Here is a 26,604-nt window from a genome sequence, read left to right as displayed (position 1 = left end):
TTGACCTCTCCCTCCTCTTCATCTTCATCAGGGCTACAGATATTTACAATCTCAGCCAGGAATATCCCATCAGGATAGAGGGAGGGTGGCCTCTTCTGCTGCAGGTCAATCTCATCTGAACAGAGAGACAGCTTTGGCACTTCGACAGCCAAAGACTTGTCCTGTGCTGGCTGCCTGCACTTTAGTGTGGCTAAATCAGGAAAAATGGGGAAATAATTACACAAAGATTAGTATTTCAAAATGTTACAAATCAATTTTCTATTCATACACATGCAGAGGACTGAAGGTCAAGGGAAATGAACTGAGATCAGGGACTTATCCACCAATAGTGATGACAAGATTCTATCTGTCTATTTGTAGATATGTCCCTGTCTGAGATAGAGATATGAATCCTCCCAAAGGCTCCAAAATCTAAGGACAACACAGGTCACAGCACACGTCTACACTGACGATTATAACACTGATTCATGTACAACTTCACCTTGCCGCGGAGTCACATTTTTCGTCTTCAGATTGATTACTTCTGCGCTCATTGTCGACATCTGGCAGAGGAGAGAATGGTTTCAAATCTCTAATGTCATCTCTATATTTGGAGATATAGACCTCTATTGCAGATATTATCTCTCTTTTTTTTTTTTAAATGAATGCTTTTAAAAATATCTTTTTGCCCTTTTTAAAATGTTAAATTACTTGCTTCACATTTCTTTTCTTAATTGCAGCCAAAAAAGGAATCTAACATCCTTTAAACATTAAAGATGTTTTATCGCGTACTGTCTAGTTTTTAGATAATGGAGTTCCTTAAAATGTATTTATCAGCACTCGTTCTCTGTTGTCATATAGTCACAGGCCATCAGTATGACAGTGACATGCTGTAACTCTTTCCTATCCTCTTATGATGGAGTCAGATGTGCTGCAGGAGGCGAGCGCTTCACTCCTCAGCTTCAAATCCGATTACTTACAGAGCAGAAAGAGTCATATGTGAGATTATAGCCGACCTACGTTTCACATAGAGTTTAAGTGGTGATGCGGCCAGGCTGAGTCCCCTCCCAGCATGCTTTATGCTCTTTGATTAAAGCAGAAGCTGGGATTAGTGCAGCCTGCACATATGTGTGTATATGTAATGAATGAATGTGCGGTCAGTTCTGTTAATTGTATGATATAATCTGTGCGCTGCGATTTATGCCATTAATGATATTAATTTGCAGCAGCTGCAGATGTTGATACATCATTTATGAAACATCCCAGCATGCAGACGGACAAACATACATGATCTCATGAGTGGTGTGGTGGCTGGAAGTGTTATGTTGATGCTTTAGTCATTTAGCTGCTGTTCTTAACAGACCAGCTGGCCTCATGCATGCATACATCGCCTGTTTAAGGTGAATATCTATGGATTTTCGACGCGGTAAGCATTCCACTTGGTGAAATTCAAGCCTTTCCAACCTGTTGGTTTTGCTTGTGGACATTCACCTCAGCATGAGCCTCCTCCGCTGGCTTTCCGTCCTCTCCTCCTGGCCAGTCACTGTTCTCCTCATCCTCTTCAAACACTGGCATCAAACCTGAGCGCTGCTGCCAGCTCCTCCTGTCCACTGCACTCTGAGCGAGCATCAATAAACACAGTGGAATCCAGTTAATCACTATGGGAGTCTGTTGGTCGGGGTTCTTTTATTGTTTCAGTTTTGATTTGCTGAATCTTCTCACCCTCATAACCTTAGATGTGGGGGTCCGCTCTTGTTGCGAGGAGGCTCCAGTCTGAAGCGCTGCTGATCTGTTGTCAGTCTCTCCTGCATCTTTTCCTTCTCGTTCCTTAAACAGACTCTTTAACTACAAATTTGATGAGATAAAGTTACCGCAACATTTCAGTCAAAACCATAAATGTCAACCTCACAGTAGCGCTGGAGACAAAGTGAGGAGATCACCAAACTCATTAGGCTACCTTATAGTTGTTGAGATATTTGAGTGTGAACCAAAGTATCGGACCGATAGATGCTGCAGTATCAAAGAAGGTGAGCTGAAAGCATGTCAGCGTCACTCAGTATATACCTGCTCAGTGACCATCCTCCTCTGCTGCTCTGCCTCGAGATTAACTGGACACACAGTCTTATCTTTCCGGCCTTCAGCGGATGATTCTTCATCTTTAACCTGTAGACAAGGGCTCGAACATTTATTATGCTCATCACCAGCACAGGAGGTCATCTTCACAGGTGTTGTTCATGAACTTTACCAGGTAAAGCTGCCTCAGTGTTTGAAGCTTCTGGACAGCCAGTGTTTTCTCCTGCAGCAGCTGGGTTGCTCTCCTCCTGCTCTCTGAAAACATGTGGATGAAGAAGTTTAAGAGCTGAGCCGGACAGGATAATCAACACTTGTTAGCTTTCTCAAAAGCAGACTCATACCTTCTAGCTCGGCCCTCAGTGAGGCATTTGCTTGACCTCCATCATCTTGACCCTCTTCAGAGGTCTTTTTCATGAGCATTCATGAGGAATAGAGGTGATAATAGCAAGAAATGTGTTTGTTAATTTCACATTCAGTCCACCTGCTGGTAAACACAGATCTATGTATTTCAGACTGCATGTTCAGGATGTAGCGACTTCACCTTGAGCTCCAGAGCAGAACTCTTGAGTCGGGCCTCATTCATTTCCATCTCTCTCTGCCTTTCTAGACTTTTCAAAGCTTCTTTCCTATTGCAGCACGGATGAAAACTTGTTAGAAACCTTAAAAGAATCAGTCACGCATCAGTCTTTCAAAGAAAAGCTTACTTTTCTCTCAGTTCCTTCTCTGTTTCAGCCAGTTTTTGCTTCAGCCTTTGAACCTCATGGCCTTGCGAACTCATCTGTTAATCATGGAAGTTAACACAGAATATCTACTCTGAATGTATGTTTATGTGAAAATGCGCCATTGTATGAGATATGTAATTACATCTTGTCTGTTCAGTGAGCGAGGAACATCTCGTTACCTGAGGGGGTTTGTTGTGGCTGCTGTGGGAGTCTGAAGAGGATTGTGATAAGCTGATAAACAGACAGAGCGCATGATAAAGAGACAGATCGCAGAATTTCATTTGGATTTGCTGATGGTGCATTTTGAAAATGAAAATCTCATCAAAATCCACTTACTCTGTCACTCTCTCTTTGTCCTGAGTATGCACTGAGGCTTCGTCACCTGCAAATACAAGGTCACCGCAGTTTAACGCCCCCTTGTGTTTAAAGAGTTGAGTTTGATGCTTGCTGTACTTTCATAGTACTGCAGTAAAAGTATTGCATAGGACTGCAGGCATAGCAATGGACTGCTATGCCTGCCACTGTCTTTACCTTTATCTGTATATTTGTGAAGCAGCGCCTGACTCCTGCTCCTCTCCAGCTCCAGCTCTTGTTTGCACGCATCAAGTTCAACCTTTAGCAGTGAGTCAGATCCCTTCTGTTAAAAAACATAAAGTTAATTAACTTGTTTACATCTACTGCATCTTTAACTGTGAGATCATCTCAGTGCTCAAACACTGAGAAAAATAATGCTCAGGCACTAGTTTTTCAGGGATGCGACACCTTGGCTCTGGTCAGCTCTGTCGTCATATTAGCTTTGTGCTGCTGTAGATTCTCAGTGGCGTCTCTGTGTGGGAAAATGTGTGTTATCAGACAAGAAATAAGTGATTTAAACAGCAATTAACTGGTGGAATTGGTGATTTACAATACTGACTTACATGTCTTTCCAGCCCTCTTTCATGAGTTTTTCAGTCTCCGTTGCCACAGCTTCTGCTTGGAGCTGAAATTAGATACAATTTGAAACTTAGATGCAGCTAAATGCCCGGCTGTGGTATAAAGTTATTAATAACAGCTAAAGTGAGCATTAAAGGGTTGCTCTCACTTCCTTTCTAGAGTTCTTTTTCAACTCCTTGAGCTCCTCTTGTGTAGACTGCAGGGTCAAAGCCACCGTTTGCCATTTCTCAGTCCAGTGTCTGACCACAGCTTTTAGTTCCTCTGTGTTCTGGACTCTCGCTGCGTCTTGTTTCCGATGCTCTTCCTCCTGCAGGTGGAGCTTCTCCTCCTTCTCAAAGACCTCAGCCTCCAAGCACAGGCACCGGTCCTGCAGTTTCAGTTTTTCTAATTCCAAAACTTGCAAAGATTCCCTGGAAAAATGGTTTGAGGGTTTCAGCAAACAGAGGGTAATTGTACTAAAAGTAAAAAGTTAATGTTCATATATCAAAGAACAGTGTTTGATCACCATCTCACCTGAGCTGGCAGCATTTTTCTTTCATCTCCGTTTGCTCCTCCTCATTAATTTTACGCAGTTCTTCTTGTTCTCTGATCAGCTGAGAGCACTGTGCCTCCAGATCTGTGACCTGTTTGGAAGCGATGATCCGCTCTGCCGTTATCTCCTCTAGCTGAGACTGTGATGTGTTCAGTTTCTGCTTAATCACGTCAAGCTCACATGTCAGCTTTTCATTTAGCTGAAAGACACAACAGGGGTCATTCAATAAAAAAAATCAGCAAAAATGAAACATTCAACAAAAAGTTAAAGCTTTCGACCTCTCTGAGAGCCATCAGAACAGTTTCCTGATCCTGTTTGTCATTATGAGACTCTGTGTTGGTCTGAATGGCAAAGACCTCACAAGACTCTGAGTGTTGTTGGTTACTCTTCGGCTGCAGCTCCAGGACCTGGGCCCCCTGCTGCACACCTGCTTCCTCCTACACAGCACACACATACAACACTTGTGATATTTTGATCTCAGATGCCCCAGACATTATAATTAAAGATTCAGTGTGATACCTGGATCAGGTGATCTTTGTCAGGCAGAGGCCCCGTCAGTTTGGCCTTCAGTTCTTTTATATCATCCTCCAGCTTTAGCACTTGAGTTGACATGATGGCTTTTTCCTGAGAAGAATTAAAGATCATTTTCGAGGTGTGTTTGTCAAATGTTGTAATCAAGTTTAAGATCATTTTGAATCAGAGACAGACCAGGCATGCTTGGCTGATCTTGTTGTTAGCTTCACTCAGCTGCTCTTGCACTTCAGAGTGATTCTGTCTTGTGTGGCTATGTCTCTGGTTCATCTCCTCTATTTGATTCAACAGCGCCCTCTGTGTCTAGGTTCACAGAAAAAGAAAATAAACACAGCCTAAGGGTGTAAATATGCAAGGAAAAGAAAATGGCATCACAGACAGCTGCAGCATAGCTTTGTAATTTTATATAAAAAGGATCAGCAGTAAATTCTGACACTTCCCTCATATATATTCAGACCGACCTCTGTAGAAGCCTGGAGTTTCTGGAGAGCCTGGTTTCGTTCTTCTTCTTGTGTCTTTGCCTTTGCCTCAGCATCTCTCAGAGCCTCTCTCGCCTTACACAGCTCTGTGTCAACCTTCTGCCTCTCCTGAATTAAAGCCATGTGTACAGTTTGGCAAAAAGAAATACAGAATAATACATCATTTAGAACACGTGCATTTCCAGAATACATAAAGCTTACACACCTGTCTGTTAAAGTCTTCTTGGCTTACTGGTAATGTTCTGGCAAGCGAGCCAGGACTTCTTTTGGTCGGTTGATCATGGTTTCCTCGTTCCAAAGTAGACCTCATTTGCAACAGGTCCTTCTCCAGCTGTAGGACCCTTGTGAGTGAATTTCACATGAGGAATTTCAATCTTTTCTAAAGCCATTCAAATTTTCCATTCCACATCTATTGCTGCCCTTACTTTTCATGAAGCTCTCCACGTTGTCGGCTCTTTTCAAACTGGGTTAATTCAGCTGCCTCCTTCTCCCACTCAAGAGTGCTCATCCTTTCTGACAGCTGCAGTGAAAGACATTGAGATAACAGGATGCTGTGTGCAACACGTACCAAACACCTATCTGAAGCAGAAAAGCTATAAATCCACCCCAGTCACCCACACAAGTGGTAAGAAGGGAGGAAAATGCAAAAGAGGTAGATCATAGAATTTTTTTTCCATGGACATTTAAAATTTTACTTACTTTATATTTCATGTCATGCAGTTGTGCGGTAGTAATGTTGCAGCTCAGCTGTGCATTTCTGGTCATCAGTCGGTCCAGCTGAGTGTCCAGATGCTCATGAGCACCCTGCAGCCATTGTCCCACTTCTGCTTGTCTACTTGCACCTCTGGCAGCCCTTAATTCAGTCTCAGGAGATGAAGGGAAGCATCGTGTAGGACCCTCAGGCACCAGATGAGACATTGACTGCCACTTCCTTAGACCAGGGTCGCTCTGTCTGAAGCCACCGGTGCTCCCAGATGTGCTGTCATACACACAGTATGCCAGCCAGAATTTATTACACCATCCTGACTTGAAAATAAACACTACTATGAATCTCTCACTTAACGCTCTACATTTACCTCTCACCTTGTGCTTACTTTGGACAGAAACCCTGCCCCAGAGACTGATGCCATACCACACCATGCTGAGGTCTGAGTAAGAAAAACACACATTTCTAATTGTTAAGTTACTGTTATACCACATAAAGAGTATGTTTGGGTCCTACCTGGGCTGTAAGGCGAGATTTAGTGTCCCACATGTCGAGGTCTGTGAGGGAAAATGGACTTGAACCTCTGCACGAAGGTCTAAACATCTTGGAGTGTCTTCCCAGATTCAAGCTATGACTTCCCTTTGTATGGGAGAGGCTGCAGTCCTCATCTCCCCACATGCACGCCGAGCAACGTACAAAGACTTTCACACAATGGTGGCAGCCTGAGGTGTGTGGCTATTCTCGGATCATGTGTCTTGGTATTTCCACAGCTTGCTTGATGGTCAACAACTGCTTTTAAGACTGCATGACTAATACAATGTGCTTGTGATCTACTCTTATTCTAAATTTGTCACTGACAACCCCTTTTCCATTTCTTTATACAAAGGTGCCTGATCAAATGTAGGAAAATATGATTGATAAGAAAAGCAACATGTAATATGAGTTGATTTAATAGCTGAAGTCTACACAAAATGGCACTTGCTCTCACGGTACCTTGCTGCAGAAACCCTCCTGTCCAAAGACAATGGTCAGTTGATCTGCTCCTAAGCCTCACACAGCTTTGATTGCAAGCTGTTCAGTAGTCCTTGAACTGTGTATCTATGGTAACCTATGTACACAGGACGCAGCGGGGTGGGTGTGTCATGTGCTAACACTTATGGGATGTCTCTGCATGATCTCACTCAGTCTGCTAACTGTGTGTTTGTTGACATGAGTTGTTAAGAACATCTCTCAGTGATCATAATACGCATGGCTTACCTCTGATTAATTACTTATGACAGTGAATATTTCAGGATTGATTGTGATTGCCTTTGGGCACAAAACGGAGAATAAACTGCTTTAGAACTATTTTCTTAAAGGATTCTATTTTAGCTCCAGGGATAAGCAAGCATGTGGTGAATTGTCAGATAGTATCATGGCTATATAAGCACGCTAATACTCTACAGCTCAGTGTGAAATATTGCACGTCACTGACTAAATCCCGTTGATTCTTTGCATGTGACAGTCAGACCATTTTTCAGTTCCATCTTTCATTGCACATCCCAATTTAGGCACAAACTGCCATACGAGATATATGTGACACAGCATTTAAGATCAAACAAAACAAAAATAGACCAAAACATAGATTTTCGATTAACACCTATGCTTGGGTTAACGTTTTTGCGGCTAAGCTCTTATTTTGAAATCTGTTTAATATCGGAAGCCGGATGTCGTCATCCAGAAGCTAGCAGCAGCAGTAGCTGTCGACTGTTCAAGAAGCTAAAAGCTAACAGTTTAAGGGAGCCGCAGTTTTCCTTTCAACACTAAACGCAACACTTTGTTCATCTGTGTTCGGGTAGAGTGTGCTTCGCATTGTTTTCTGAAAGGTACAACATTTCAACCCTCGGTCTTTAGTCAAGTAACGACGTTTGCGTCTCAAAATTAACGCGAAATAGTAGCTAGATAACAGGCCGATGCTAACGTTACTCAACTAGCAACTGTTCGCTAACACCAAGCAATTAGTATTTCTAATATCCTGCTGTCAGAAAGCTTTTTGTTTGAACATAAAGTTTGTGGTCAAATAGGAGGTTTGTTCTCTATCATGGGACATTAAAACGTGGGTTCTTCATCAGTTCTTTATTGGGTTCTTCATCAGTGTGTGGTCATGGCTGCGGACTGGCTGGGTAGTTTGGTGTCAATTAACTGTGGACCAACACTGGGAGTCTATCAAGGAGAAGTGGTATCTGTGGACCAGTCCAGCCAAACCATCTCCTTAAGACAACCTTTCCATAATGGAGTCAAGTGCCCTGTTCCCGAGGTCACATTCAGGTAAAGCTCAGCCTCAAACTGTTCGCTCTCTGGCTGTTTTTCACACACCTGTTGGCGTGTCTTTTAAATGCAACAGTTTATTCTTTTTTCAGTGCCATTGACATAAAGGAACTAAAGATTTTAGATATAAGAAATGGCAATCCTAGGAACAATTCTTCTGCATCTACAAAGGTAAGTAGTGCTCCAGTTGCAGTCCCAAAGGGTGACCCCAGGGCTGTGGAGAAGCTAAACTCCCCTCAGCACTGCTCCAAAAGCTATGGAGACCGTCATCTGGATGTACCCGGCCAGCCAAAAGGATTCCGGCGAAGACACAACTCCTGTAAGTGCAATGCACTATAAATCAACAAGAAAAGTTTTGATTGTTGCTGTGTTGACATTTATCATGTGTTTTTTCCATCAGGGTCATCTAGTAGTCGGGGGGCAAACCAAGTGACGCCGAAAAAGAACGGGGTGAAGAATGGTCAGATGAAGCACAGAGACGATGAATGTTTTGGAGATGGCATGGATGACGGTTTGGATACGGACTTTGATTTTGAAGGAAACTTGGCTCTTTTTGACAAGGCAGCAGTTTTCTCAGAAATCGACATATCGGAGCGCCGTAATGGTGTGAGGTCACGTGGGACACCTCAAGATCAGACACCCTCACGATACCGTCATGATGAAAACATCCTGGAGGCCAAACCTATTGTGTACAGACAGATTACTGTGCCACAGCCGGGCGCCAAAGAGTACTGCACTGGTAAGTGTTTCACATTGTAATGAAACAAGTAGTAGTGAGGGTAAACGATGTGAATAATCCGTTAAGTACTTGTGTCCATTTCTCCATACAGACTCTGGGCTTGTTGTACCCAGTATATCCTATGAACTACACAAGCGTCTGTTATCAGTTGCTGAGCGTCATGGTCTCTCACTGGAGCGAAGACTTGAGATGACTGGAGTGTGTGCCAGTCAGATGGCACTTACATTGCTGGGTGGGCCCAACAGGTGAGCATGCAGATGAAAACTGACCTGTTTACCGTGGTTAGTGTTGTTAGCCAATACATTATCAACTGTGACAAAATTTTAAATGAATTGTCATATGAGTATTTGACATTATTGGTTTGGCTTATATGATGTCCTGAAATAAGGAAATTGCATATTGAATCAAACATCCTGTACTAACAATTGCACATCCCTTTACATCCCTGTATACTACTTAACTTTATTGTTTAATATGCCTGGTATGAATTTACTGGTAATAAGTGCTTGGACAGCACAAATTTCAGGAAAGCAGGTTCATTCCTGTCTCATGTTTCTTTCAGGTTCACTCCAAAAAATTTACACCAGCGTCCCACAGTGGCCCTGCTGTGTGGCCCCCATGTTCAGGGAGCTCAGGGCATCAGCTGTGGTCGTCACCTGGCCAACCATGAAGTAGAGGTCATCCTGTTTCTGCCCAATTTTGTCAAGATGCTCGACTCGGTCACCAGTGAGCTCACACTCTTCAACAAGACTGGTGGCAAACAGGTGTCAAGTATCAAAGGTAGGCGTATTTTTCTATTATTATTGTTGTCTTTTGGAGGGAGGGTTCATACATTTTGCATTCTCAATGATCCCATCAAGCATTGTACTTTTAAGATTTTTCAGTTTTTCTCTCTGACTCCACAGACCTTCCAGACACACCAGTGGACCTAATCATTAACTGTCTGGACTGCCACGAGAACACATTCCTGATGGATCAGCCTTGGTACCGAGCGGCCGCAGACTGGGCTAACCAGAACCGAGCGCCAGTGCTCAGCTTAGACCCTCCTGGTAGCGGACAGGGGCAGGCAGTGGAGGCCAAGTGGTCCCTCTCTCTTTGCCTCCCCCTACCCCTAGCTGAAGGGGCTGGCAGGGTTTACCTGTGTGACATAGGTGTCCCTCGCCAGGTGTTCCAGGAAGTGGGGATCAAATACCATTCTCCTTTTGGCTGCAAATTTGTCATTCCCTTGCACTCTGCATAGTGGGACTAAGGGTCTACGTGACAGATTGAGTCTTTCACCCAACATGACCATTTGGGTTTTGGCGCCTTACTGTTTATTCCAGAGCTTCAGCTGTTTTTCAGTTCATCTGTTAAGTTTCTAACCATCGACACGTGAACAGGACTTTTCCCTCATTCTGAAGGACTTCTGTTTGGTGCATTAGTTCTTCCAGGACTAAGTGTATGTGGGTATGATAGGAAAGAACTTTACTGAAAAAGTAAAGTTGTTGACCATCGGAGGCTTCATGTAGATACCGTTTTATTCATGTGATGATACGAGGTATGTGGAAGATTTTCAAGAGTACAGCTGAAGTGTCAAGAACAATGCAATATATTGTTCAGTTTTAAAGTGAACAGGACAATCTGTGACTTAAAATGGATCATTTCTCAGTGTCACTGTAATCTAACCTCATTCCAAAGCCGCCTGGTGAATAAACAGATCCATCATACATGCATGTGCCATGTTATTATATACATTAATCTGGATGAGACACCAGAAATCAAACACTGTACATTGGTGTTACCATCGCTTACGGCTTTGTTTATAGCCTGCCAGACTCTGCAGCACTGAGTTACTGTTGTTGGATGTTTTATTAGGATAGAAATTACATGTAAGAAAACATGGACTGTTTGTCATTCATGTGAGTAATGCTGTGTTTTCAAATGAAACCAGTGTTGAAGAGGGCAGCTACTGGAGAGAATCCAGATATCAACAGTTTACTGTGTCTGAGGCTAATTAGGCTGTGATGTTTGGCTTTGATGTGACGCGGCATGCAGAACCTCTAGCAACCTTGCCTTTTTAGAGAGAGGAAAAAAAAGGTTTGCTTGCAAAGCTTTGGGACAATGGAGAGCTCAGGTCATGATGTCACATCCGGGTGAGCCTCTGTTCCTCTAGCTTCTGTAACGTTCCTGGAGTTTACTGTCATATTCTAAGATAATTCGGCATCTGTTACAGCAGCCGCTATGAGACACTGAAAACTTTAATGTGATGTTAAGAAAGTGTTTTCTTTCAGAGTTAGTACAAAGTTTGGAAAGTGTTCACGTTTAACCTTTATATTCTAATTGAATATACTCCTTGAAAGATTTTCAAAATAATTTGATGTTTTCATCCACACAATCACTCATGTGAACCAAAAATCTTTTAAAGTTTGAAATTAAACAATCCCGTCATCATATTTGTTTGTTTGTCCCGGCGTTGAAAATAGCAAGCATTAAATAATCATGGTCAAAACATATCAGCGTTAATGTAAAGAGCTGGTAAAACAAACTGACACTATACATTGATTGCTGTGGGTATAAAGGAATGATGACATGCTGTTGAGGAGGCTCAGGTCCAGGATGGGATTTTTAGATATTAGTGTTGTTACAAATGTCAGTGAGATTTTGAATGAGGTTTTCTGACTTCTGAAGCAGAACCTGGAAGTTCTGCTGTCACTTTGTCTCTGTGTCACTCCAGTTAAAGGACCATACCACAGTGTTTACAAGTTTATACAAATCATGTATATTTAACATTTAGGCCGCTCTGTTGGAAATGCAGACTACAGTTTTAAATGTTTTGATTCCAAAAAGTAAAACATGAATAAAAACAACAAAAATTTACAAACAATCAGTGTTTACTGACAACTGTGTCCCTGAGCCCATGTAGTGACAGCCTTCATACAGTCATGTGTTCACAAAGTGGTGAACCTCGCTCCATCCTCACTTGTGAATGACTGAGCCTTTCCAGGATGCCCCTTTCATACCCAATCATGATGCTATCACCTGTTACCAATCAAACTGTTTACCTGTGGAATGATCCAAACAGGTGTTTTTGGAGCATTTCACATCTTTCCGTCTTTTGTTGCTCCTGTCCCACCGTGTTTGAAACATGTTGCTGCATCAAATTCAGAATAAGAAGATATTTCCAAAAATCAACAAAGCTGATGAGGTCAAACATTAAATGTATTGTCTTTGTACTGTCTTGGTATGGTCCTTTAAGTTCACTGAAATTTAAGCTTGCAGGTTCGAATGTTGACAACTTTTTGATCAAAGTTGTGATCAGAGGTAAAAATGCTTTGTGTCTGTAGGATTCAAATGCATTTAGGGTTGAATCATCTTGATCCAAACTCACAATGATCAAGATGCAGCACCCTGCACTTGCACACTGTACTGTATTAGATTAGACTGGGTCTTTGTGATGAGGCGGTGTTGATCAGCCTGTTTATTTGCTTCACTGTTTGTGGTATTTACCACGAAGCTGAAGTGTGAATACAGTGTGTGAAATATGATTCATGACGAACTGCTTGTTCCGTGTGTCTTGAGGTCTTGGCAGTTTGACAGTCAGAGTCAAACCCGTTGTTTGTTCTTTGCTGGTCATGCATACCGTGCACATCAACGTGCCTAAATCTTGTGTCACTGAGGTCAGTGCAGTCAAGATAAGCAGGATTAAAGCTACTTGCACGCTGTGTTTGTTTTCCTGCAGAGTTCATACACTGATTCAGTGAAAATTACTTTCGTGCGCAAAAGTTTTGTCCTTTTTCCAACATTCCTCCGGCCTGATGTGTTCTGTCTCATCTGTTGAGACAAGTCTGGCTCTGAGACTCCAGCTGGCGTCACTGAATGTGAGCACGAGCTGTGTCTCTGTTTGGCCGCCAGGGGGCGGTGATCTCACACCTTCAGAGTCTCTTCCTCATTCTGCTGTAATGGCAGCGGTATGTACCCGATATTTCCTCTAAGAACAGCGCATTTTTGTGCAGAAGCCAGAGAGTATGTGATGATCCGGGGTTTGAAAGTCAAGTAGTTTAAACGCAGCTCGAGACTCAGATCTGCACCGGATGTTTAGTCCAGGCGAGATCAGTTTGCGCTTAAAAAAAAAATTCAACAGCCAGTGGGAGGTTTGTCTAGACGGGACAACTGTCCCCTGTGCAGTCCTCTTGTGTCTTATGTGGAGACTGAAACCAAATAAAACTTTCACCATTGATTTTTCTTTGTGGACTTTTTTTTCGTAAACACTGATCAAATTCCTTCAACTTGACTCAAATAGACCCACTGTTCCATATTTAGCCCCACTAGTTCACCATGAACGCGCATGTGCGCTGCAAAATCAAGGTGGGGCAAAAAGAAAAAAAAAACAAACTTGAACGTTTGTGACAGCAGGAGCGGCGGATCCGCCTGAAGCGCTGTCAGATGAGCCTGAACCGCGTCAATTTCACCGCTGTTATCTCTGTCCAGCTCTTTTGTCACGTTTTTCTGACTCACTTTAGTTTTTCCACTGTAGGACAGTCGAGACCGCAGCGATAAGTTGGCAGAAAAGTTTTTCATCCTGTAGTAATAAGGCGGCTTTTCCTCATGATGTTGACGGGAGACGCACCGACAACAGCCTTGGCCGGTTTTATTGAGACGCTGCTGGACTGCTAAGTTTCAGGTCACCTGAGACAGATTTCACTTCCTCCTCAGGACTTCATGTGTGTTGCACTTTGGCATCAGCTGTCGGTTGTTTATTTCGTGAATGGGAGCTCGGCTGCTGCCGGACGTCGGGCTGTAGCCGCATCACCTGTTATTGTCTCAGATCTCACGTCTTTGCCTGCAAACAGGTAAGTTTTTTTTTCTTTATTTTGAAATGGATGTTGTGAAACTGTTGCCTCGTGCTGCACCTTTTCAAATTTTCAAATCCGGTTTTAGTAGGGAACAGTTGACAGTTCTGGCGAAGCTTGATTCAGAAAGGGGGGGGGGGGGGGTTGGGGGGGTTGGAGGCTGTGGCGAGCGAATAATCAACATGATAATCAAGCGTTAATCTACTTCCTTCTCTATAATTTATCCCGCTCAAATCGTTTTACAGTAAGTCTATAGAATAGGTGTGTCATATGTTTCATGACGGACGTCGCCTCGTTAACATCCTCCTTCAAACTTCTGCCACTTCCTCTGACTCCTGGGGTGCAGCAGTTGCATCATGCAGCTCTCCACACTGCACTTTCACAGCATGGCAGATAATGGTTTGATGGTCATGCTTTTCTGCTGTTTGCAGATAGTGAGCATGCATAAGAGCTGTTACAGAGGCTGGGATCTTTGACTGGCTTCTGGAAGCTGTTACTGACTTTGCAGAGCTTGCTGTACTTGTGGAAATGTGTGACCTGCAGAGGGTTATTACGAAATGGCAATGCATCTCAGTTTGATACTGCATTTTCTCATTTAGTCTGTCATCCTCAGGAAGCAACTAATCAAAACATTTGGAAAAGCCACCAATGCGTTCAAAAGCAAGTGCCAAGCAGGAAACACAAGTTCACTGAAAACGGTATTTGTCAGAGAGGGGAACTGAGGACCTCTTGGGTCTGCTTCAGGGTGATGTGGCCCCAGCTGAGACAGGAATTCCCTCAAAGGTCAGCATCTTTCTGAAAAAGACTGAAGCTGGTCTGGAGCTGGCACAGCCTCGATCCTGTTCCTCAGTGGATTCTTCTTTTAGAGTGTGACAAAACTGTAAAGGAGGATTAAGCTGGTGAAACATGCAGAGGAGAGCTCATGAAACCACAGCAAAGCATAGCTGCTACCCTGTAATGTGTCGTGCATGGCTGCATCAGCAGAGCAGCATTGCACTGCAAGGTGTGCTGAGCACGGAAGTGTCCGTCCCCTGTTTGCATGGCGTTTTTCGATGAGTTTATTTCAATTACCCAAAGTGTCGCAAGTGTCAAGGCCTTCATTGTGTTGCATGACCTTTGGATAGGAGTAAAATGCAAAGTTCAGTGTAATTTAAATTACGAAAAATGCAAAATCAAAGGGGATTTCCCACTGACTAGCAATCATTGATTTTTTCCCTTCCTGTTACTCTAAACCAGCCTTGTTTTCAGTGTTAGGCTTTGTGTTTATTTATCATAAACAGCATGCTGTTTTACGTGTACACACTCTGTCATTTGCTTCCATACCTTGTATCACCAAGCCTCACAGGCAAAACTGACATCATTAACGTGATACAATGATGGCTTGTGCTGCAGGGCCTAACATTGGACTCGTGCTTCCGCCCTTCATCCTACAGACGGTTGTTTCAGTGAGCAGTCCAGCTGTTGTCCCCGAGGCAGAGGTGACTTCCTCCTCTGTGGCTCCTCAAAAACATCTGCAGGCTGTCAGACCCAGCTGGGTGAACGGTTAGCTTGCACTCTCTCTGTACATTTCTCACCGCTCGGTGTGTTGGTTTGTATTTCTGCCAGATAAAAGCTCAGTGGATATGGACAGAAATCATTGTTTCCCCCTCTCTGCACTTGGCGCTGCTACCCTGCTGCTGTAATGGCCATGATAACAGGGCAGCGGCATCAAAGCAGCCACTCAGCATCCTGGGGGATGGAGGGGCAGAGTGAGGGGCGGATTACCCAGACCCCCTGCTGCATGCAGAAGAGGGATCCACACAGCTAATAACACAAACATGATGCTCATTGAGATGTTATTACTGCAGGATATTCAGTGGTGGAAAAAGGATCCTTTGCGTAACTAAAAGTACGGATATGTTCATGCAAGAGTACTTGATTACAAGTGAAAGTCCTGCATTCAAAATTCTGTTTAGGAATACACTTAAATTATGAAAAGTAAAAATACTTGTTACATGGATAATTGGCCCCCGTGACAGATTTATTAGTACTGAATTGTTTGATTTTTAAAACTGATTTATCAACATCTAAGCATCATTTTGCTGTTGTAGCTTGATGCAGAGAAGCTACTTTTAACTGCATATGAAGCGAGTTTCATCCAGTGGTTCCAAACCTAAGGGTCGAGCCCCTTCAACAGGTCACAGGATTAATTTGAGAGGTCATGAGACGATTAAGTGAGTATGAAAGTAGTAAAAAAAAAGGATCTGGTACACTAATTTGATTTGTCTATCGGCCCTTTCTCTAATCTTTACACGGGAACTTGTCATTGATGGAACTGATAACAGCTCGTAGACATTGGGCATGTGACAAGGCGCCCCCGAGGAGACCAGAGACAACTAGAGCCACTGATACAATTTTTAACGTGGCAATTTATTGTATAAGTTGATTATAAGTTTAATATAAAATGTTGATCTGAAATGCAAAATGCAATAAAAAGTACAAAATTCCCCTTAGAGATGTTGTGTAGTAGAAGTTTAAAATAGCATAAAATGGAAATACTAAAGTACCTCAGAACTGTGCTTCAGTACAGTACTTTGAGTAAATATACTTTGTTATTTTCCACCACTGAGGTTCTATTTGCAGGATGCCTTGTTATTCTTTAAAGGAGCATTTCAAATACTAGTGCGTGATGCTCTTTTTGAGTGACTGATCTGTCTTTCTGCCCTCCTCACATCACTGTATCACCTCAGCTTCTGCGGCACCTGGTCCCATCAGCACTTTCACCTCACATTTTGTCTGCAGATAGACGAGGGAGTGGCAGATTCAAACAAGGCCAAAGGAGATATTTCTACATTCCTGTCCTGTCTTGCTTTGTGCATTCAGGCTGCCACGGATTTGTACAGTTTAGACTGCATCTTAATTGCATAAGATAAGAGTCAAATGTTGATCAACCGGTTTGGGTTGAACAATAGGATTGTTATGGATGCCACGAATATGGAAAATTGGAGTGTAATAGCTATGTGAGCTTTGTTTGGAGAGGTTTGACGCCTCTCTTTATGAGTTCATTATTCAATTTGGATGAAGTTTGTGCTCCTGCTGTTTCCTGTGGCTTTCAGTAGCGTATGTCATGCATCGCTTCTCCTGTAGCAAGCAACATCTCTCAGTCTGATGTGCTAATGCACGGCTTCAGTCGCTCTGGCATGGTACTGTTGGGTATTTGTGAGGTTATTTTATGTCTATGGTTTCATTTACATGATAATAACAGAGCAGTAGATGTAAGTTGATTGCACTGGGAGAATGAAAAGTGCAGTGTAAGTGATATCTCCAGACCTGCAGAATTGAAGCTACTCACTGGACAGACTGATGATGATGGACTTCTCAAAGAGACAGGGGTCAGTCGAAGCCGAGGGGTCAGGCCGCCTCACAATGACAGCCTTGTCCACGTCTTGAATTGAGCAAGCTGTGGCTCCATGCAGAGCTCTCTGGAAATGGCAATGTGACACCATGAAAGACTGAGTTCTGTCCCATTCAGTCAGCTGCTGGTGGGCTGCTGCTGAGATGCATTCACTGTCCCAAAAGAGATAAATTAAAAAGTGCTGTTGTGTGTCAGCCTTGGCCGCGGTGATCCATTCCTCGCTTGGTGAGATCACTTTGCTCCTTCAACAAGGACTTTGCCCAGACATAGTCTGTTGCAATCCACAAATTCTCATAGCTTTGCAGTGTTCAGAACTTCATGCGCACAACTTCCTTCTTCAAGTTCTAACTCATACCGATATTTCAGTTAGAGGACTGGACTTCTCACCTGTATCAGATGAGGGTTTTAGCCATGCGTCAGCGTCGGCAGCCCACCTCTGAAATATCTATGTGTTTTTATGATCTTAAAGTCATTTTTTCATGCAAAACCATGTCATGGTTCCAGCTTCACACATGGGAGGATTTGTTGTTTTTCCTTTTCATTATTTTAATACTTTTAATGTATCTTTAATCATTTTGAGGGTTTGGACTGTTGTGTGTCATTTTGGCCTTTAGATAACTGGGATGACATTTCTAATTTTATGAATTTTTACAAACAAATCAATAAATTGATTAATGGAGAAAATAATCATCAGATTAATCCATAATGGAAATAATAGTTCAACATAGACCAACTTCAGTGGTAACTATCACAGGGGACATTTTCTGCTCTGAGTACTTTTGCTTTAATACTGTAATTGTATTTTTCTGATTATACTTCCTTTTACTTAAGTAACTAGGACTTTTACTTGTGAGAGAGTATTTTTACAGTGTGGTATTAGTACTTTTATTTAAGTAAAAAATCTGAATACTTCTACCTTAAGTATTACTGACAACATTAAGCAAAGTAGTAAATTAAAGTAGCAATAGTTTTTTCTTTACTCAAATAAAAGGTCACAAGTATGATTAAGAAAATGTACCTAAAGTATAAAAAGTATTAAAGTAAATATACTCACTATGCAGCTAAAATGGGCTGTTGTTATGATATTTTAAGTTCTCCTGTTATCATGATTATTATTATCGATGCAGTAACATGAAAGCTGTATTTTTATGTTGTAGCTGCGTCTGGTAGAGATAATTTTACTCATTTTCTATACTGTCTATATAGTGTCCCTGAGTGTCCCTGAGCTCATGTAGTAACAGCCTTTCTACAATCATGTGTTCACAAAGTGGTGAACCTCGCTCCATCCTCACTTGTGAATGACTGAACCTTTCATGCCCAATCATGATACTCTCACCTGTTACCAATGAGCCTGTTTACCTGTGGAATGTTCCAAACAGGTGTTTTTTGGAGCATTCCACATCTTTCCCAGTCTTTAGCTGCTCCTGTCCAAACTTGTGTGAAACATGTTGCTGCTTCAATTTTAAACCTCTGTTGAGGGGTCGCCTGGAGAAACGCACAGCGAGCATCACGGCCTCAAAGAGCTGTAGACTGTCAGTCGTCTCTTCCTGTTCTGTGCGGTGTGAAATGTCAAAGTGTAACATAGAAAAGATGGGCTGGGATGAGCAGAGGCAAAATGAGAGCGTCCTTGCTGGGCTGATGGGCGTGGGAAATGTGTCCAGATAGTTTTGTCCCTCGATACAGAAAGACAGCTGCAGCACTCCAGTGGGGGCAACATCCGCCACATCCTCATCATACCGAGCGATGACAGTCCTCTGTGAGACACAGGAGAGTTTTCAGTCTCACATTTGGTGACTGTGAAGAGGCCGGTTCTTTATTTAACGTGTGACATAGACGAGATGTCAGACTGTGTTTTCAATGGCCGAAACAATTTAAAAGGAGAAGTTTGGAGAGTGATAACAGCAGAGTGTCTGTTGTATCGTTCATGTTTGTAAGAAGAACCCCACCCGAATGTTGGAGAAATCCAGATCTGGGCTCTTGTACAGGAAGTCGATGTCATAGTAATGGACATGTCAGAGGATGTGACCTCATGTACAGTGACAGATGTGTCGGGCCAGATTTTTCCCTGAGCTCTGACCGTTGAAGCCGGCCACTTCTCCATGGGAGCTGATACAGGAAGAGAGGAAGTGGGGTTTCTCGGGGGAGGACGGTGAGGGGGACATTGTGCATGACTTAATCAACAGGCCATCATTTCACTAGAACACCTCTGCTCTAATTTGTTGTGCACGTATCGTGGAAACACTGGCCCGGCTGACTCAGGCCTAAGGTCAGTGTCGCTGTGGCTGACGTAAAGAAACACTGGGCTGGATGAGTCCCTCGGGCCTGGTCAGATCTCACCGCAAGTTTGCATTCCAGCACTGAAGGGAGCTATCTTGATTCCTACGAGGCCCACTCATTGAGGCTGAGCTGGAGAGCTTGTCCATTTTTGGTCAAAATGAACCGGGTTACCATATGGAAAGTACAAAGTAGTGCTTTTTATCCATCAGATAGAATATCACTCCAAAATGTCTAGTTTTGAATTTGTGTTGCTGGTCCATCGACACAATGAAACTTCTACACTGTAATCCTGCGTCATGGAAACATTCTGCCCCAGTTGTGAAAGTGTGATAAAAAAAGAAGACTTGTTAGTTCTGCTTTCTGTATCAGTGAGTTATTTTTACTCACGCTGCCTGATCTGAAGCTACTCTACAGCTTTCTGATAATAGCTGACTTGTTCCCTGTGAATTAACGTGCCCCCCCTGCACAGCAAACCCACATGTTCGCTGTCTTCCTAAGAATGTGCTTGTGGTAAAGTAAATATCAAAACTTGGACGGCAATACTGACTAAGTTTCTCTTCTTAGGTGCTGTAGGTGTGTGTGTGTTTACCAGCTCTAATGATAACAGCTAGAAAACATCTCCTGTGAGAGGACTGAACCGCCTCACCATGACAGAGGTCCAGGTGAGACAGGCCTTTAAAAAGTGGCGCATGTCAGATCTCAGATACACAGCAAGACATGTTTGATGAGTAATTTGTTAAAAATGTGTTTGCTAATTAATCATATTCCCATAGACTCCATGGCCGCAGGGCACAGAGTGCGTGGCAAGGTACAACTTCAAGGGCACATCAGAACAGGACCTGCCGTTTAACAAAGGAGACGTGTTGACTATTATTGTCGTCACAAAGGTAATGTCTTCATGTGCCGCATTCATGGCCTAATTTATGCTCCAGTGAAGATTTGCTTTTGAGTTCTCCTGCAGAATTTGGCACTGATGCTCTGAAGCGCAAAGATCAGTGCAACGTCGATATGAAAGATGTGATTTCCTTTCATGATATGAAACAGTTTCACAATGTCTGCTGTTTTGCGTTTCAGGATCCAAACTGGTACAAAGCTAAAAACGCTGCAGGTTGCGAGGGAACGATTCCAGCCAACTATGTTCAGAAAAGGGAAGGTGTGAAATCTGGAGGCAAGCTGAGTCTAATGCCGTGAGTACACAGATTATCATGGTCTATTTAGTTCTGATGCCCAATGTAATCTTTCACTTTCAAAGCAAACAGGATTAGGTTTATGTATCTGCTGTCTATATCTCAAAGGCTGCTGCATACCAGCTTTGTGCGCTGCCTGCAGCGATGGCTAAAATAGCTCGACTCTGTCCTCTTCCTATGGCTGTGCGGTTGCTGTAGGCAGATGGCCTGTTTGTCGAGGCAGTGGCGCTGTAGTTATGTGAATGGAGACCACAGTTGGGTCTGGCTGTGTTGTAATTGCAGTGCACTAGTGTCTGTTTCCAGCTCTGCACAGTTTCCTGTTGTTTCTTCTCTATCTCAGACTGAAGTCACCTCAAAAGTCTCCCCGTTCGTCCACATGACGGGTTTCCATTTGCATGCATGTGCACGTGGAGAATGACAGGTTTATTTATAGAGCCTCTGGTCACAAAATGATGCCTTAAATGACTTCATGAAGACAAACCAGTTGCAAAAAAATAACCCAAAATGACACAACAGCCCCACTTACATAATGTCTTATTTATACATACAGAATAGTGCTGCTGGGCTTCCATTCTCGTGCACAGAAACACCTTCTTGTGAGTCACTCTGAAATAATGTTAAAAGAACAGGCACAAGTTGAAGAACTGATCCCACCATCTAAAATACAGCTGTCATTATTGTAAATATCACCAGTAATGAGTGTGAGATTTGACTGGTAAAGAGGATCTATAGCATCACATCCATCTCAGTAATACAGAACAGAAAGGAAAACTGCAGTCGTCTTCCTCCTGCTTCTGTTTCTGTGAAAAAACACCTTTGTCTCGGCCTTGCAGCAAGCTTCTCTGTGTCATATTTAAATGGAACTTTCTCATGGAGCCAGATGCAAATGAATTTACTGTACAGTCTCAACAATAAAACTGGCATGCAAATGACTGTTATCTGCACCACTGGATCTCAACAACAGTGTGTTATTTGCGTTAGGCCCCATTTGAAGTTAATAACAACATTATGAACTAGAAAAGAGGAACATTTCTGAAAGGCTAATGGAAAATAATCAGCAGCACAGACCCAGAATGGAGCGCTGGGCTCTTTCCTTCAGGTTTTAGCTTTCCTGCTTCTACACACTCAGGCTGGTCTGATTAAGATCTCAGTTAGAGGCAGACAAATGCTGACAGAGGATATATTTTATAAAAATAAGAGAAGACCAACTGTATCAAAGGCTTTGATTAATCTGTGAATAGAAAAGTTAGTGTGCTTTGTTGTCTAAAAATTGTTTAGAACTAAAAGGTGAGATGGTGTAATGAGGTGCATTAAAGCAGCCTGACGTGGAAACATTTTGACAACTTGTCAAAAAAAAAAAAAATCGCATACTATTAAGACTGATGGTGAATTCAGTGACTGTATTTCAGTCAAGCGACATTTATCAAGCATTTCATCAATGAATGACAATAAGCCTGCACACAGACATATTGACAACATCTGTAGAAAAGGAAAAGGCACAACTCTAATGACAAGTATTGGGCCGCATTTCACATATTTTTAGTTCACAGCCATAAGATTAGTGTTGGTTGCAGTCGAGGCGGTCTCTCTATTTCTCTCAATTGCTGGTTCATCTGAGCATGTTGCACAGATGCTTTAGAGGAAAAGATTTCTTTCTCTCTTTTTTTGTTTTAGCGGTTATATTTCAATATTCTCGTTATGTTTCTCTTTTTAAGTCCTGATTTTGGAGCATTGAGCACTTTTATCAAGTCTGTCTGTTGCCTGTGGTGTTTGTGAAATGTGTGTGATGACCTGCAGATACTCATAAAGTAACGTGAACATGAACCTCTTCCACTCCCAGATGGTTCCATGGGAAGATAACGCGGGATCAGGCGGAGCGGTTGCTTTACCCTCCTGAAACAGGCCTGTTCTTGGTACGAGAGAGCACCAACTTCCCCGGTGACTACACCCTGTGTGTGAGCTGCGATGGCAAGGTGGAGCACTACCGCATCATCTACCACAACGGCAAGCTCACCATCGATGACGAGATGTACTTTGAAAACCTCATGCAGCTGGTTGAGGTAAGGTGTAAAATTAGGGCTTATTTTCTAAATTAAACGAGGTGTTTTTAGTTTTAGCTCTAGCTTTCATCTACTGTATCTATGTTGTATTTTCCTGTTGTAGAGTCCCTGTGTCTCTGCACTACCACATAGACCACATACAGTTCCTGGAACAAATAGTGAACAGGAAGTGTCAAAGAGGAAGAGTGAACAGTATGCCGAGGTTCACAGCACTTACCTAAAAAAAAAAGATCAACCTTTTACTCTCAGCATGACTCGTTTTCCTGTGTGACATGCTTATTTTGAACAGAAGCATATGATATAATGCCCTACAGAGTAAAATAGAACAGTATGAGTTCAGTATGGTCCATTCAAGGGAAGACTTAGTCAATCATCCTTTATATCTTTTGCTAATTTGACTATACAGCCCTCTATTGGTCATTATGAAGCACTGCTCGCTCAGTTTTATTCCTTCTAAACTGTGATGCTTTTCAGTCATATTTGTTCTTATTGAAGCCCCGTCAGTGTTCAGGCAGTTGGTACAGTAACAAACGGAAGATAGAATAGCTGAGAACAACCAGTTAACATGAAGAAAAGCCGACAAAACAAGAGAAGATCAAAAGAGAAGTAGAAAAAAAGGAGAGGAACAAGAAGGTCAACCCACAGCCCGACCCATCAGCCACGCTAAGACACCTGATTCTGCCCCAGTGGAGGGGACCCGACACATGATTCAGCCGGTGATGAACTGAATGCTGGGGTTTCTACTTTATTCTCATTTCACTTTTGGTTGTCTTTTCTGTTTTTCTTTGCTTTGTTCGTAGCACTACACCAAAGATGCAGACGGCCTGTGCACCAGACTAATAAAGCCAAAGCTGGAGGAGGGGACGGTGGCCGCTCAGGATGAGTTTTCCAGGAGTGAGTGTCACTCCTTCACAGTTTATGCATCATTGCAGACTTTCTGTCTATGAAAAATGTGTACAGGCCTGTTATGTTTCAGCTGCGTGTTGTTTCCTCTTTAAATGGCCAACAGGTGGCTGGTCAATGAACAGAAAGGACCTCAAGCTGCAGCAGGTCATTGGAAAAGGAGAGTTTGGAGGCAAGTTGCTTCAGGTTCACGCCGGTATCTTTGTTGAAGTTCACACTTTGATAGTACAAGTGGCCTAGTTTTATTTTATTGCTCATCCTATGATCAGATATGTTATGATTTCTGTCAGCTCAGGGTCGTACACATGATAATTTCGCTGACCACGAAAGGTTAATTGATATTGTTTGTGTTCATTCCAGATGTCATGGTGGGAGACTACAGAGGGACTAAAGTCGCAGTGAAGTGCATAAAAAATGATGCTACAGCACAGGCTTTTATTGCAGAGGCTTCTGTCATGACGTAAGGAAAATTACATATTTGTGTGTGTTTTTTCGAAACACGAAACAGCAAACAACATGTGAACCAAATAACACGTCCGTCTGCTCCTCGCCTTCCTCAGGCAACTGCGGCACGACAACCTGGTGCAGCTGCTTGGAGTGATTGTGGAGGAGAATGGGAGTCTGTATATAGTTACTGAGTACATGGCCAAGGTGGGTGTCAGCCTGTCTGGTCATTTATCAGCACTCATTCAGTGTCAATGAAGATGTCACATCGTTTCTTTCGTTCTTTCAGGGCTGTTTGGTTGACTACTTGCGTTCCAGAGGCCGGACAGTACTCGGCGGAGATGCTCTCCTTCATTTTGCACTGTGCGTATGCCTGCAGTCTACAACAGCTATGTTTGCACTATATTAAAGGTAGACGGTGGAGTTTTTGACCACTGGTGGCGCTGTGGAGCAGTGTTTTGATGAGCAGGTCCCAAAATTGTTCATATTTTGTGCTTTGCCAGCATGCATGTGAGAGGGAGTGAAGTGTCACTTTGGCCACTGTAGAAGGTGGAAATGCAGATGTGAAGTGGAGTGAATGTGAATTTAGATCATGTATTGTATTTTGGCTGGATGATGATAAAATTAGCTGTTTTATGCAATTCCACATACTTATAACAGGTGATGGTTATGATCAGCAAAGGGCAGCAGCGCACCAAAATACTGAATGTAAATTAAACCATGTTTATTAACGTGAAAACTCCACAGTGTGCTCTTCTCTTACATTATCAGTAAATATGCACTGCATGCTTTGAGAGTTTAAAGGAAAATGTCTGTCAGGTTTTAAACTTCCTCTTCATACACTTTTACAGAAACGTCTGTGAAGCGATGGCGTACCTGGAGGCCAATAACTTTGTCCACAGAGACTTAGCGGCCCGCAACGTTCTCGTGTCAGAAGACAACATAGCCAAAGTCAGTGACTTCGGACTGACCAAGGAGGCGTCCTCCACTCAGGATACTGCAAAGCTGCCTGTGAAGTGGACATCACCAGAAGCCCTCAGAGAAAAGGTACACTGCTGCTTACAAGGACTGTCAGCATGTGGAGCAGTGTACTGAACCTCCATCTGAAATATACTCTTACATCTATGTTTTTCTCTTAATCCATAGAAATTTTCCACCAAATCAGACGTTTGGAGCTATGGCATTTTGCTTTGGGAGATTTACTCTTTTGGCCGAGTTCCTTACCCAAGAATTGTGAGTATCGACACCTGTTTTGGAAAGAGGCATGCAGGTCTTTGATTTAGGAGAGAGATTCATCAGCAATGCATTTACAGTCTAAACTCTTTCCTATTGCATTAACTTTGAGGTAATGTAGTAGTACATTACAATATTTTTGAACCTTTTGCATAAAGAAAAGTACTGTATATACAGTGTTCTTTAATGTGTCGACTGCATCTTTGACTTTTGACATGTCTTACCTCAAATTGTCCTTCATGTGATCCAGAATACAGGGATCACGCTGGTTTTTCAGAATAAGTTCTGCTTTCTGCCAACCCTCTTTTTCTTTGCTCTTCTCCCTTCTGTAGCCATTAAAAGACGTTGTGCCTCGGGTGGAGAAGGGATACAAGATGGACTGTCCAGATGGCTGTCCTGAAGTGGTGTATAACATCATGAAACAGTGCTGGAACCTGGATCCTGCTGCTCGACCAAGCTTTCAGATGTTGAAGGAGTGGCTACAACATATCTGCCAAGGGATGGGGAGAAAACAGTGAGAGATCTGACACATAAATGACTGTCCTCCTTCATTTTGACCACTTGGACCGTAACCTGGGACAAGCTGTATTATTTGGCAAACAATGAAGTTTCACACAAAGTTTGTGTTTCTGAGCGTCGTCCCTCACCTCAACTTGTTCAAACTGCAGTAACTCTTAATTCCTGGCTCAGTCGCTCTAGTCTAGTCTCTGTGCTCGGTTTTCAAGAGTGAATGATTAACTGTCATATCGACGAGTCCCTTCATAGAACACAGTGCTGCCTCAGAGCCACAGTGCCTTGACCTGTTTATTTTTTAATGTATTTTATGTCCTTTATGTTGATATACTTAGTCATATTGATGCCATTATTTCATTTTATGAACATGTCAACAGTAACATCATTTGACTAAGTTGACTGATCCCATTGTATCCGTTTAACGAAGAAAGACGCTTCAGAAGGAGTAATACAGTTCTGATGTCATTACTCGCTGTATTATTTTTGACAGTTTTGAGGTACATCATTTTGCATGAATGTTGAATTGTTTTGTTTAAAGGACTAAGTTAAAAATAACTAAAATTATGCAGCTTTATTTTTTCATGGTTATGTATTTTTAAATATGCTATGCCTACTTTTGGGTCCATCTGTAAGTCAAGACAGGAAGCACAAGTGTGGACAAACGTCACCTTTACTACTGATACAGGAACACCATTGAGCTCAGTCATGTGGACATCATTCGCATATACAGAATTTTCCATCAGTAAATGGTTTATTTCGGGAA

At 42.6% G+C, this 26,604-nt stretch overlaps 4 protein-coding genes across 6 annotated transcripts; 2 read left to right on the top strand and 2 right to left on the bottom strand.

Moving 5' to 3' along the window:
- Window positions 1-1,038: 1,038 nt before the first annotated feature.
- LOC139338075 (uncharacterized) lies at window positions 1,039-3,723 on the bottom strand. The gene is made up of 12 exons (XM_070972990.1): window positions 3,692-3,723; window positions 3,537-3,600; window positions 3,306-3,411; window positions 3,111-3,156; window positions 2,954-3,005; window positions 2,757-2,830; window positions 2,594-2,678; window positions 2,394-2,457; window positions 2,225-2,307; window positions 2,044-2,142; window positions 1,702-1,824; window positions 1,039-1,596 (listed from the first exon to the last, which is right to left on the bottom strand). The coding sequence occupies exons 1-12, from the start codon at window positions 3,712-3,714 to the stop codon at window positions 1,429-1,431; spliced, it is 987 nt and encodes a 328-aa protein (XP_070829091.1). The 5' UTR covers window positions 3,715-3,723; the 3' UTR covers window positions 1,039-1,428.
- A 114-nt stretch (window positions 3,724-3,837) lies between these two features.
- On the bottom strand, window positions 3,838-6,504 carry LOC139337335 (golgin subfamily A member 6-like protein 6). Its single transcript, XM_070971879.1, has 9 exons — window positions 6,472-6,504; window positions 5,675-5,769; window positions 5,455-5,590; window positions 5,232-5,357; window positions 4,948-5,073; window positions 4,759-4,863; window positions 4,518-4,676; window positions 4,221-4,438; window positions 3,838-4,117 (listed from the first exon to the last, which is right to left on the bottom strand). Exons 1-9 carry the CDS (start codon window positions 6,502-6,504, stop codon window positions 3,838-3,840), a joined length of 1,278 nt encoding a protein of 425 aa, XP_070827980.1.
- Window positions 6,505-7,652: 1,148 nt separating this feature from the next.
- Window positions 7,653-13,222, top strand: edc3 (enhancer of mRNA decapping 3 homolog (S. cerevisiae)). 2 transcript variants are annotated; one of them, XM_070972880.1, is made up of 7 exons: window positions 7,653-7,820; window positions 8,090-8,262; window positions 8,355-8,581; window positions 8,663-9,001; window positions 9,093-9,246; window positions 9,564-9,781; window positions 9,907-13,222. In XM_070972880.1, exons 2-7 carry the CDS (start codon window positions 8,099-8,101, stop codon window positions 10,239-10,241), a joined length of 1,437 nt encoding a protein of 478 aa, XP_070828981.1. In that variant the 5' UTR covers window positions 7,653-7,820; window positions 8,090-8,098; the 3' UTR covers window positions 10,242-13,222. The 2 variants fall into 2 exon arrangements, with proteins under 2 accessions (XP_070828981.1, XP_070828980.1); XM_070972879.1 differs by having other exon boundaries at window positions 7,696-7,820; window positions 8,067-8,262.
- A 147-nt stretch (window positions 13,223-13,369) lies between these two features.
- Window positions 13,370-26,396, top strand: LOC139337985 (tyrosine-protein kinase CSK-like). Of its 2 annotated transcripts, XM_070972854.1 has the most exons (14): window positions 13,389-13,830; window positions 15,223-15,372; window positions 20,066-20,163; window positions 20,275-20,388; window positions 20,576-20,688; window positions 22,529-22,748; window positions 23,549-23,642; window positions 23,758-23,823; window positions 24,012-24,111; window positions 24,212-24,302; window positions 24,385-24,458; window positions 24,947-25,142; window positions 25,242-25,328; window positions 25,661-26,396. In XM_070972854.1, exons 3-14 carry the CDS (start codon window positions 20,149-20,151, stop codon window positions 25,844-25,846), a joined length of 1,356 nt encoding a protein of 451 aa, XP_070828955.1. In that variant the 5' UTR covers window positions 13,389-13,830; window positions 15,223-15,372; window positions 20,066-20,148; the 3' UTR covers window positions 25,847-26,396. The 2 variants fall into 2 exon arrangements, with proteins under 2 accessions (XP_070828954.1, XP_070828955.1); XM_070972853.1 differs by lacking the exon at window positions 15,223-15,372 and having other exon boundaries at window positions 13,370-13,830.
- The last annotated feature ends 208 nt before the right edge of the window (window positions 26,397-26,604 follow it).

The sequence above is a fragment of the Chaetodon trifascialis genome, chromosome 10 (assembly GCF_039877785.1).
Source record: "Chaetodon trifascialis isolate fChaTrf1 chromosome 10, fChaTrf1.hap1, whole genome shotgun sequence".
In the NCBI taxonomy this organism is placed as follows: Eukaryota; Metazoa; Chordata; class Actinopteri; order Chaetodontiformes; family Chaetodontidae; genus Chaetodon; species Chaetodon trifascialis.
This window is presented reverse-complemented; position numbering and strand designations above follow the sequence as displayed.